The sequence below is a fragment of the Trichoderma camerunense genome (genome assembly GCF_050948025.1).
Source record: "Trichoderma camerunense strain CBS 138272 chromosome Unknown V8C40scaffold_1, whole genome shotgun sequence".
Classification (NCBI taxonomy): domain Eukaryota; kingdom Fungi; phylum Ascomycota; class Sordariomycetes; order Hypocreales; family Hypocreaceae; genus Trichoderma; species Trichoderma camerunense.
The window spans coordinates 2790690-2802066 of NW_028145369.1; the positions used below are offsets into that span (position 1 = coordinate 2790690).

Here is an 11377-nt window from a genome sequence, read left to right on the forward strand (position 1 = left end):
GGCCCGGAACCGTCAAAGTTGAGGTCCACCCGCCCGCCTACCGGACGCTAAAGCAACGGACTGGAGCCCTGTAACTCAACGCCTGTCGCTCAAGTTGAACCTGAGGCAGTCCTTCAAATCCACCACTGATCATCATCACTTTAGTGCAGCCTTGCATCAGTTCACATCCACAAACCATCGATACCATCGACCAAATCACAACCAATTGCCCATCATGCCCCGTGCCATCAGAGGTACCTTTATGCCCTCTTTTATTCTCTCCAGAACACTCTCCGTTCATCACTAACGTGCGCCTAGGCGTCCTGATCGAGTGCGATCCTTCCATCAAGTCCATCATCGTCAACATCGACAGCGTGAATCACGACTTTATCATCGAGGACCTGGACGAGGAACGTGTCGTTGTCAAAGAAAATATGGTTCACCTTCTCAAACAGAAGCTCGAAGACGTACGATAAAACACCTCTCAGCATCTATTCCCTTGTCTTCGGGTTTGTTTGCTTTAGCTCACATGTTAACTTTCACAGCGCCTTAAGGAGAATCTTCCTCCCGTCGACGAGTCCGGTTCCGAGTAACCCACGCTTACCGAGTACCGACAAACCTTACGAGCATCATTCATCCATACTAGAGCGCCGTTTTACCGATATAAAATGTTTGTTTCACTAGACAAAATTCGTGCATTACCAGGCGGTCTATTCTAGCCATTGTACATACCGCCATTACTTTAATATCCAAACGTTCCCATCCGCAATCAGCCGAATATCTTTACAACTTGGCAAACGTCGGCTTCTGCTTCTTCAGCACGCTCAATATCGCCGCGGGGAAATCCGCTCCCTGCAGCGCCACCGAATTCCACAGCTGCGTATACCGCAGAGTGTCCACAGTGCTGTGATCTCTCGCGTGGTTCAACAGCTCCTTGGTGCCCTGCACTGCCACGGGGCTCTTCCCTGCGATATTAGCCGCAAGGTCAATGGCCACCTGCACCGTCTTCTCTTTGCCTTCGTGCACCTGGCTCACGAAACCCACGGCGAGGGCCTCCTGTGCAGAAAAGTCACGGGCCGTCAGGCACACATCCTTGACCCAGGATGTAGATCCCACGATCTTGGGGAGACGAGCAAGCGTGCCAATATCAGCAGCGAGGCCGATGTCGACCTCCTTGACGGCAAAGCGGGTGTTGGAGGCGCAAATGCGGATATCGGCGGTGCAGGAAATGTCGATGGCGAGGCCAAGGGCGATGCCGTGCATGGCGGCAATGACGGCTGTAGAATCACATGTTAGATAATACTTCCCAGATAGATTCAAATGACACAGCTCTTTCAAAAATAAACAAGACATATCAACAAACTTACGCTTCTCGCACTTCTCCATGGCCCCGATGGAAGCCTGGAACTCCTCAATCTGCGCCCTCATGCCCTTGGCCTTCCTCGCCGGGTCCTTCTGGTCCGACATGAGCGTCGAGTCCTGCGACGCCGACTGCACGTCCAGGCCAGCCGTGAAAGCCTTGTCGCCCGCTCCGCTCAGCACGACGGCGCGCACGTCGGCGTCGGCGCTGAGCTGCTGGAAGACGCGCCCAAACTCGAGCCACATGGCCTCGGAGAAGGCGTTGAGCTTGTCTGGGCGCTGGATCTGCACGTGCGCCACGAAGGGCTTGGGGGAGGTGACGGTGAAGAACTTGTAGGCGGAGTAGGCGGCGAGGGGGGATCCTGCCCCGGATGACGATGATGATGAGGCCATGTTGAGAGTTTGATGTGGTTTTGATGTTTTGCGCTGGCTGTGGGTTGTTTGGTGGGTGAGATGGCGGATGAATGAGCCGGAAGATGATTCAGTCGCGGATATAAGAAGTATTTTGGCGATTAGTAAACAGAAAAAAGTCAAATGGAGTCGATACCAAACCGGTTGGGGTTGAATTCAAGAGTTCAAAGGAATCATGAAAGTTGTCGAGAAGCATCTCGGCTTACTTGGCTACCTAGAACCTTGGTAGAGCATTGTCCAATCACAGTAAATCCAACCAAGCCGAGGCACAGCTTCAAAGTGGAGCCCCGGCCAGTCGCCGAATCTGGGGAACGCGGCGCGCGGCTTCTGATCATGAGATCCATACTAACGATACCTAGGTAGGTAGGTATGCCCATTACACGTTCATCATTATGTCAATTGCTTGCCTCTTCTCGCGACTTACAACAATATTCTTTGAACAAATCTATGTCACTTTCGCTCTTGCAACGCACTGCTCCAACACCACTAAATAACACAAGATCTCCTCCCCCCCTTCATCATAGCTCAAGCACTTTTTCTCCGGGAAATCATTACCAGGTCAAAAGCAGTGACTAGATCACTGACGAAAAGGTATTTGCCGGGTTCCAAGGCCGGGTTCATCAGATTCCCTTCTCTTTCTTTTCGCGTTGCTCAAATCAGAATCACTCGTCGCCGGGGCGCGAGCAACCAAATAAGGGTCATCTGCGTTACCAGCGGTGCCCTGAAGCGTTGGACCGACGCCAAAATCCCCAGTGGCTTGTTGTCGTATCTCACGCCGAGTGGGAAATTTGATGATAATCACATCTCTCAATTCCCTCACAACTGCCAATAGGGAATCAGTCATAGCTATATCGGCAAATCTATCTGACCTTAATGCAGGCCTGAAATTTTTCGGCACGTAGCAGTGCTTCCTCCCGTTGAAAAGAATCCACGCGTCCGATTCGGTTGTAGAGGCATTGCTGTCAGGATGGTTATAAGAGTATCCGAGTCGTGGAAGCGTCTGCCAGTGCTTCCACGAAGAAGCTTTAAAAAACACAGACTTTGCAGTTAAAATTCTGTCTGTGAGTGGGTCAAAAGACGTTATTCGTAGCTTCTCATCGCTATCAATGGCGAAACTGAGCAACCATGTTCCAGTATCAATGTCAAAGATTTGGGTTATAGATGCCGAAATAATCGCCAAAATCTCAGAATTAGAAGAGAATGAGATTTTCGCCTTAGTAAAAAAGGTGGGAAACGGACGTCCACGCGTCTTCCACGCCCAGTCTCTTCTAGACGGAGTGATAGCAACTTTCTTGTCCTTCTGCAAGTGCCGTATTTGTCCATGCAATTTTTTCCCATTATCCCATAATGCTGCTGCATATGAGGATTCCTGGGAAATTGTAATCAACACAGCTCCATGCGGTTCCTGAGATTGATTGCCAAGGTCATATTTATATATGAGTTGGCCAGAATCAACGTACCAGATGAATATTTCACCATTGGCTGTGCCAGCAATTAGATGTTTTGGATCTCCCGAGAAGGCTACTGATGAAACCGCCTGACCGCTCTGGCGTTCTAGTAAGCAAAGAGGTTTACCCGTGCTAACAACCCATATTTGAATACCAGTGTGCACATGGTCACTATCATAAGCCAAAAGTTCTGAATCTGGCGAGAACGTCGGGACATATAGGCTCATCCCTGTCGATCCCGCCTTGAGCACATGGACCAATCGGCCATCATCTCCACGCCAAACATGGATCTCGCGATGACCACTTCGCTTTGAAACCACAAACTTTGAATCTGGAGATATTGTAACATCGTCAAACGTGTAGCCAAGATGTTGCACATCATATATAGTCTGTTTGACATCGACCGACCAGGTTTGTATAATATCATCATATGGCTGTAACACCATATGTGAAGACTTTGTCCAGTCTGGCGCGAATGCTACAAAAGGAGAGCGGGAAGGAATTTGGGCGACACATTCTCCTGTATCGATACTCCACAGCTTTATTCCATCAACCAAACTCGTAGCGATTATCGCCGAGTCGGGAGAGATAGCAAGGCAGCCCAAGTGGTCGACAAGCGGATGCAAAGGCAATTCAATCTCCCGTAATAACTCCCACGTATGTGTGTCCCAGAGACATAGTTGCTGCTGCGGACCTATGGTAATTAAAAACTTGGAATTGGGTGAAAAGTAATTGGCTTTCCCGAAATCAATGCAAGGGTCATGCGTCTTCGTTTTCCCCCCGTAGTGGTCGAAATATTGAAAGATTTCGCCGGTCATCGCGTTGCGTATTTCAACGCCGTCAAAGAACGACAGGGCTAGCAGTAGCGAATTTGGTGAAAAGACGGCATACATGGGTGGTAAATGATGGGACATAAATGTCCCATGACGTTGATGGGCCCGGTCAATATACCAGATCTCTAAGAAGCCTGAATTCGAAGAGAAGGGCTTGGACCATGACGCTACCAAGTCTCCCTTTGGTGATAAAGCAATAACTCCAGTTGTAAGAGGATTCGTGCTTGAGAAATAACTTTCCATGAGAGGAGAAGGAGAAGTGGGAGGAGAGGGAGAAGTGGGAGGAGAAGGAGAAGGCGGAGGAAAATGAGAAGGCGGAGAAAGAGGAAGTTCCCGATATTCGAGATTTGAAGATTGATCCTCGACGCATGATTCCCTGTCCATGAGGGGAGGAAGATGAGGGGGTTCATAATATCCGAGATGTAAAGATTGCTCTTCGACGCATGATTTCCTGTCCATGCTCCACCTTTTTATAGTACCACCGTAAGATACAGACATAAAGTCGTTGGTATCTGGGAAGAAGGCAATCCTGCTCTCTGAGGCTATCCGAAAAGAGCTTTCCAAAATTCCTGAGTCTGCTCTCCAGAACCCCAGTTCCCAGCCGCTTATATTGGCACGCATTTGACCTACCAATGATGAATCGGGGGAGAAACCTAACCACTTAGAACTATTTGCCTCGTTATTAGAAAAATGATCATTTTCGATGCGGAAGGAATTTTGCAGCCTTGACGATTGGCCAAGTCGCTCGCTCACGAGGATAGGCGAGGGCCCGAATTTTGTACGCACAGTCTTCTCGAATGTCTTTCGGATAGTACTTTTGCCTTCTTCAAAACTTATGGCCGAGAAATAAAATTGTAATGGCCAACAAGCCAAAGATTCTGTAGAATGTACCACAAATTGATAAGCATCGTCAGTGAATGTGGTTAGACATCGTGTTTCGCTCTCTCTCCGTAATTGTGTAGCTTGAGAAATCTTGCCCTTAATACTTCCACTACCACAATAGCTTTTGATAAGATTTTTAAGCTTCTGAAGAGCATTCTGAGCCTGTGGATAAAAGCTCCGCATAAGGGATAAGGATTCTATCCAACAAAGAAATTTTTCCTTGAGGAATGAGTGAAGCCTTTCGTCGTCTTTGAGGTATTTGCTGTGTTCAAATCCTTCAAATTCATAACCCGAAACCAGATGCTCAACCCAGAATACGCAGCAATATCTTATAGAAGCCAAGGGATCAGAGTCAATGTCCTTCAGGGGCACGTCGTCTATATGTATTCCGGGATCTTTCAACCCGTACATGTCGTACTCTAGAATGTTAGACATGGCATCTAATGAGGCTTCGAACATTTTGCAATGTTGTTGTAGGATAGGAAAAATGCGTTGAGTAGCATTTTCCACCAGATAGTCCTTGGCTGACTGGTGAATAAAGTAGACAGTATCGTCTCTTATAGATAAAATAGATCCACAGGTTTTCGCCATGTCTCGTATATCTCGTAGTTCGCATATGGTTCTGAGGTGCCTACTATCTTTCCAATGAGAATTGATGAAAACAAGTAGCTCTCTAAGGTGCAGAGGCCTCCTGGCTGCGGTGACGATTGAAAGTAGAACTTGGCAGACTTCTTGACCTCTCTTCCCCAATTTCTCTGTTCGATCTAATATTAGACCATAGAGGCTCTCTAGATCTTTCGGTACTTCCTCCAATACATTTTCCACGTCCCAGTGGTCTGTCTTATGCAGCTGCTCAACCACAAGTGCTACCCATAAAAAGGTGCCCTGAGCTTTGCCTTTAAGTATGCCTAGTGCTTTTTCTTGAAGTTGTTCATCATCTTTCAAGGCTTCAATTTCGAGAATGTGGCGCTTGATATATGCATCAATCGAGGTAGATATTCGTTCAGCATTTTGTTTTAATTCCAAGATAAGCTTTTGGGGGACCTGGTCGAGCATCTTTTCTATGTCTTTCTCATTGCGACTCGACAGCAGCCACTTGACATGACCGCTCGTTTTGATAATCAGGTTTAGAAGATGTCGGCAGTCTTTCATACACTCATCGAGGGCATCGACAACACAGATGACATCGTTTAGCTCCGGATTATTGGTGATGGTCTCAAAGATATCGCATAGAATGACTAATGCGTTGGCTCCATCTAGTTGATCCTTGAGTTGATCTTCATAGTTCTCTCGAATGCTTGACAGAAGTCTCGGGTGTCTCTTGAGCAGCGATTTGATCAATCCGCCGACAACGGCTGCAGCGGTGTTGATTCTGTAGTCTGTGGCTTGACAGAAGAAGTAGCTTAGATTTTCGCTTTGGGGATTTTGTTCTAAATCTTCGACGATGCCACAAAGCAGCATCGTTTTGCCTTTTCCAGGATCTCCTTTAACCCACAAAACACCACTCTCTTTTGTATGGCGCCATTCGTTGAACTGCTGATGTTTTAAAATCCAACTAAACGATTCCCATAAAAGGGGTCCTTTCAACATTAAAATTCGTTTTTTATCGTAAACAGGATCCGTTCTGCCAATCTCTCGGAGAAACGACGTATCGGCATTTGATGTATCTACACTGCTGGTGAGCTTCAAGCCTTTGCAAGCGATACGGGGAACGTACCAGCATTGACCGTGATATGATTGCCATTGCCCTGATTGACAATCGCATTGTTTCCAACATAGTTTTCAGAGATATTGCGAGAATTTTCCATGTTTGATGGTCCTCTCGTTGATGAATCAATGTTTGATGCTATCGGGCATTGACATGGAGGTGACAAAATGATTTAGGCTGCGATCCCAGCAGTTGCAGCCGATTTTTATAGAAGAGGCTGAGCCGCAGTACGTACATGTACTTGTGAATATGCCCAATAGGCTGAGAGCGTTACCCGCCAAGTTCCAGGTCTCTCCTGCATTTTCTTTGGTAAGATACATACCTATGAGACTGCAGCAGATAAGAAACTTGCAAATGAGCTGATATAATGACTGACCTTGTTGGATGGCTGAGACGCCTTATTTTGGAGGTAAACTTCTCCCAGTCAAAACATAAAAGGAGAGGAGCAAATCGCAGTTGGAAAGATACATAGCCTGCATTACGATAACTTCACATTGACTGCAACACAGGTGACCAAAAATGATTAAGAGAAGAAATAAAAGACGATGCACGTATAAACAATGGCTCCAAAGCCTAAACTGTAAGATTATCATTCTTCCCGCCCCTGTCTAGTCTTTCCAGAGCCAGACACTGTTGTTAGCCTTTACATTACGGCCATCCCGAATTCCATTTCTACCGTACACCAGGGCATCATAGTCTAATCGCCGAGTTGAAAAGGCCCCATCAATACCAAAAGAAGAGAGAACGTCAAACTGTTTCAAATCCATGAAGATTTTACCCTTAGAGAAGAAGGGTGCCGAACAGGGTGAAGGCCAGAGTCAGGCCAGACACGATGAATGGTGCCTTGTCCAGGGGACTATGGGAGAAGGAGCCAGCAGCGCTGTCGGATTCCGTCTCGGAGGCAGACCCGGATGTGCTAGTAGGAGAAGCCGTACCGCCCGTTACACTAGCCGTTGCGGTACCGCTATCAGCGGCATTCTGAGAGCCATCGCCGCCAAGGCCAGGACCGGAACCAGCACCCTTCTTCATGAACTTGTTGGCAGCTTCGGGCATTTCGGGAATGAGGCTGGGGTCGACGTTCCAGGTAGAGTCCTTGGGCGGGCACTTCGCAGCGTGACTAGAGCTGGCAGCGCCGCCGGAACCAGTAGGGGTCGGGTTATCAGCCAAGGCACTCTTGAAAAGGCTGTACTCGTCCGATTTGGAGATGGAGTCACCGTTGATAGTGACAATTCCATAATCGTTATCCTCCTTGGAGTATTCGTACATGATGCCACCGGAGTAGACTGAGCTCATCTGCGAGCTCATCAGGGCAGACAGCTCCTCAAACTTGCGAGGGCGGTTCTTGATACAACCCCACTCGGACAAGCTGGGAAACATGTTAGCATTCTGTGAAAGGGTAATATGGACAGTGCACATACAAAATAGGGATGCCGTAGTCGGTAAAATTCTTAACCTTTTGGTCCCAACCAGAGGTCTTGAAGTCGCTGTTGCACCAAGAGTAATCATTAAAGGCAAAGAAATCAGATCGCTCATCATCACTGCCACAGTTCATGTACATGGCGGTCTGCATGCGGTTGGAGGAAACGTCGGCGGCGGAGTATCCAACGGGGACCTTGCGGAGTCCTCGAGAGTTGATATAGTTCTTCATGTCACGAGTAACAGCCTTGACATAAGGAGCAGACTTGTCGGTTCCAGGCTCGTCGTTGATGACTTCGTTGCCAGAGAAGAAGGCCAGCGTGTTGTCATACTTGGCAAACATCTCAACAGTAGCAAACACGCTCTGAAGATACATGGTGTTGTAAGAGGGTCCAGGCTTAAGACGGTTGATGGAGTAGCCTGGGTTGTTGACGTCAAGAACCAAGTAGATGCCGGCATCGGCGAGGGCGTTCATGCACTGGTCGTGATCCTTGGAGTTGTCGACGGCGTAAACACGAATAGTGTTGACTCCGAGGTCCTGGAAGTTCTTGATATCTCGGAGACAGGTCTTGGGGTCAGCAAGAGGATCCTCGTTGGCCGCAGCACCACCGGGCTGGTAGTCAATACCACGGAGGTAGAAGCGCTTGCCATCAGCCCAGAAAGCTACAGAATTCAGTATGTCATCAGTGTGTTCTGGTCGAATAAATTATGTTATTTTACTAACCATTTCCAGAGGCCGAAACAGCAGGCAACGAGGCCCTCTTGGATGGAGGGCTGTCCTTTGATGGGGTGGGAGAAGCCATGACGGCGCCAAGGCCGGCAACGGCTGAGAGAAGAGCGAGTCCCTTCATGATTGCGCCAATCGCTGATGGATGAATGGTGAAATGGCAGAAATTGATAAATTGCCGGCAGATGATCGCAGGCAAAACGTATGGATAGATGGATGAGTCTCTGTAAAGAGTGGAAGGGAGCTGGATCAAGTCGAGTCCGAGAATTATACGATAGACTGGCTAACGAAAAAGACGAAGGAGGGAAAGAAGAAAGAAGCGAAAAGACGCCGCAGTAACGAGAGAGCTGTGGGAAACGAGTGAAGAAAGAAGTTGGTTGGAAAGCTCTGGGCGGGAAGGAGAAGATGTTTCGGAAAGAAGAGGGAGGGAGGGAAGGGCAGGAAGAGAAAAGGGCAGCTGGAATGGAGGGCTAAATATTAATACCTACCACAAACCACGAAAAAACCACCACAACACCACAACCTGACGTGACTTGACTTGATTTGATTTGCTCCCCCATGCGTGACCCGACCCTGTGCAAGGCAATGCAAGGCCATTTCATTTAGCGGGCCCCCCGGAGCTGTCCATCACTGACTGATTGAGTCGGGGCACAAACATTCACCATCCCATTGATCCATTGACCACAGCTGGCGAGGCATCAAGCCGCCAGACGGGCCAAAGCTTCCAATGGCTGGCCCGCGAGTGTCGCACACGAGCCCACATGGAGACGAGGTGGATGATCCACCGACCGACCGACGCCACTACGACCTACGAAACCGCCAGCTCAAGTATGAAATGTAGGGAGAGAGACAAAGGAGGGCGAAGCTGCGAGGTTGGGATGGGCAGACAGTGTGAGACACTGCGCGGAGAGGCCCTCTACCAAGTTTTTTTTGTAACCTGCTCAAGTTACAGCCAATGCAGATCAGCTCAAGCTCAGCTGAGTTCAAGCTGGGTAACAAGAAGTTATGCACCTCATTCACAATGCGAAATCAGTAGGTAAGATAAAAAAATAAACAAAAAAACTCAATTGGATTAAAGCTGAAGCTACGACAGGATGGGATTGTCCATGCAGAGGCGATGCCAAAGTCTATTTGCGATGCCACCTCCTGCTATCTCTCGTATTACCCCGAACCCGCAGCCAATTGGCGACCTGAGCCGACCAAAGATTCGGTTAAACACGAGAGAAGAGGGCTGCGTCAATGCTTGGATGGGCATAGCCAAAGGTACGCGTTTGCATCCGGTGACATATACCGATCGTCATCGGTCCACCATGCCCCTTGGCCTATATTCTTGATTTCTTGCTTGTATGCTTGTTTGTTTCTTTTAATAGCCTCGACCTTTTTATTTCCATGGACGCCTTATCTATCAATTGTTTTATCACGAGTCGAATACTCTCGGAATTGTTTACCGGGAGCTCGGCATCTGCTACAGTCAACCAACTCATCTCAATAAACATCAAAAGCCATCACAATCCAGAGTGGACCGTGACTCCATCTTGATAGGCCGCCGCTCTCGAAACTTGAAACTCGGTCGTCGTGTGTGGATGCTCCGAATAAAGCCTCTATGGTTATTTGTTCCCGCACCACCCCTGCCAAAGGCCCCTCTCGCACGCACATCGAATCCACTCTCCACCGTCTGCTTCTCGAAGCCATACGGCTTGGATCTCCAGTGCAGAACGAAAATAGATACGAGTACAGTATGATCAGTCGGTTCATTGATACGGTTACTAGAAGCATAAAATAGACGGCGGTTTCGTGCTGCATGCTAATGCAGGTAAATGCACACATTGACTTAAAGTTCAAGGTTTTATCTACCTCCTCCAACCCATCGATGCACTGAAAGAAGCAGCTTCAATATCGAATACACCAACAGGCTGCCCTATCGGAGCATCTCCAACTTCCTTCCGCCTCGGTTTACCTCTTTCGTCCTCACCTTAAATTTTAGAAACAAGTCAAGCCTTTGTCAAGCTTGTCAAGGTACCAAATAAAAATCCCGGAAGGATCAAATCCCTTCCACCAAGCGCCACCTTCACAGGGAATCTCCCTGCCCGCACTGATCCAAACCCACAAAAAACCTTCTGATCTTCAGGGGCCATCACCATCTTGAGTTGTTTTAAACACACGCTTGACATTTGTATCTAGACAAGCAAGACAAGCTAGAGTCATCACAGAAAGCTTGTTGGCTCAACGTTAATGCCGCTAAGCTTCACCGGCTTTTTTGAGACATTCTGAGGTGCGGAAATTTGAATCGGCGTGAAGATCTTGCTATGCTCGTCAGCTGCTTTCGCATTGCGCCGCGATTTAATCTCCCATCGGATTCTCCTAGATAAGGTAGATGAAGCTTAGAATGTCAAAAACGGGAAACCCCTGGCTATCATTTCCGGATAGAAGAACACTGCATTGTTGATGAAGATCTGGCGAGGTGTAAAGGGGAAGTTGTATTTCTTGCTTCATGATTAAATGTTCAAGATGTAGATTATCATCTGCCAAGAACTTGACATTCACTCCGTCATTACATCATCACGGTGAAGTCGTTCAACCTCAGTATACCTAATCGTAGTCACAGCAGAGAACG

General features: G+C 48.1%; 5 protein-coding genes across 5 annotated transcripts; 1 reads left to right on the top strand and 4 right to left on the bottom strand.

Annotated features, from left to right (window-relative positions):
• Positions 1–214: 214 nt before the first annotated feature.
• V8C40DRAFT_260801 (TFIIH complex subunit TFB5) lies at positions 215–572 on the top strand (the record flags this gene model as incomplete). The annotated part of the gene is made up of 3 exons (XM_083219181.1): positions 215–233; positions 298–446; positions 525–572. 3 exons carry the CDS (start codon positions 215–217, stop codon positions 570–572), a joined length of 216 nt encoding a protein of 71 aa, XP_083079518.1.
• Positions 573–637: 65 nt separating this feature from the next.
• V8C40DRAFT_231007 (ClpP/crotonase-like domain-containing protein) lies at positions 638–1924 on the bottom strand. Its single transcript, XM_083212840.1, has 2 exons — positions 1347–1924; positions 638–1256 (listed from the first exon to the last, which is right to left on the bottom strand). Exons 1-2 carry the CDS (start codon positions 1729–1731, stop codon positions 763–765), a joined length of 879 nt encoding a protein of 292 aa, XP_083079519.1. The 5' UTR covers positions 1732–1924; the 3' UTR covers positions 638–762.
• A 402-nt stretch (positions 1925–2326) lies between these two features.
• On the bottom strand, positions 2327–6760 carry V8C40DRAFT_279498 (uncharacterized protein; the record flags this gene model as incomplete). The annotated part of the gene is made up of 2 exons (XM_083221239.1): positions 6630–6760; positions 2327–6579 (listed from the first exon to the last, which is right to left on the bottom strand). Exons 1-2 carry the CDS (start codon positions 6718–6720, stop codon positions 2327–2329), a joined length of 4344 nt encoding a protein of 1447 aa, XP_083079520.1. The 5' UTR covers positions 6721–6760.
• Positions 6761–6984: 224 nt separating this feature from the next.
• V8C40DRAFT_16955 (uncharacterized protein) lies at positions 6985–7307 on the bottom strand. Its single transcript, XM_083211594.1, has one exon. The coding sequence runs from the start codon at positions 7211–7213 to the stop codon at positions 7019–7021; it is 195 nt and encodes a 64-aa protein (XP_083079521.1). The 5' UTR covers positions 7214–7307; the 3' UTR covers positions 6985–7018.
• Positions 7308–7400: 93 nt separating this feature from the next.
• On the bottom strand, positions 7401–8887 carry V8C40DRAFT_272220 (Glucanosyltransferase-domain-containing protein; the record flags this gene model as incomplete). Its single annotated transcript, XM_083220326.1, has 3 exons — positions 7401–7986; positions 8039–8729; positions 8761–8887. 3 exons carry the CDS (start codon positions 8885–8887, stop codon positions 7401–7403), a joined length of 1404 nt encoding a protein of 467 aa, XP_083079522.1.
• Positions 8888–11377: the final 2490 nt, after the last annotated feature.

Bases quoted from the DNA above. Each gene is read 5' to 3' on its own strand.
- V8C40DRAFT_231007 (XM_083212840.1), bottom strand. From the start codon at position 1,731: ATGGCCTCATCATCATCGTCATCCGGGGCAGGATCCCCCCTCGCCGCC. The intron at 1,257-1,346 runs GTAAGTTTGTTG...GTGATTCTACAG, and splicing joins CATGGAGAAGTGCGAGAAGC to CCGTCATTGCCGCCATGCAC.
- V8C40DRAFT_16955 (XM_083211594.1), bottom strand. From the start codon at position 7,213: ATGATAATCTTACAGTTTAGGCTTTGGAGCCATTGTTTATACGTGCAT.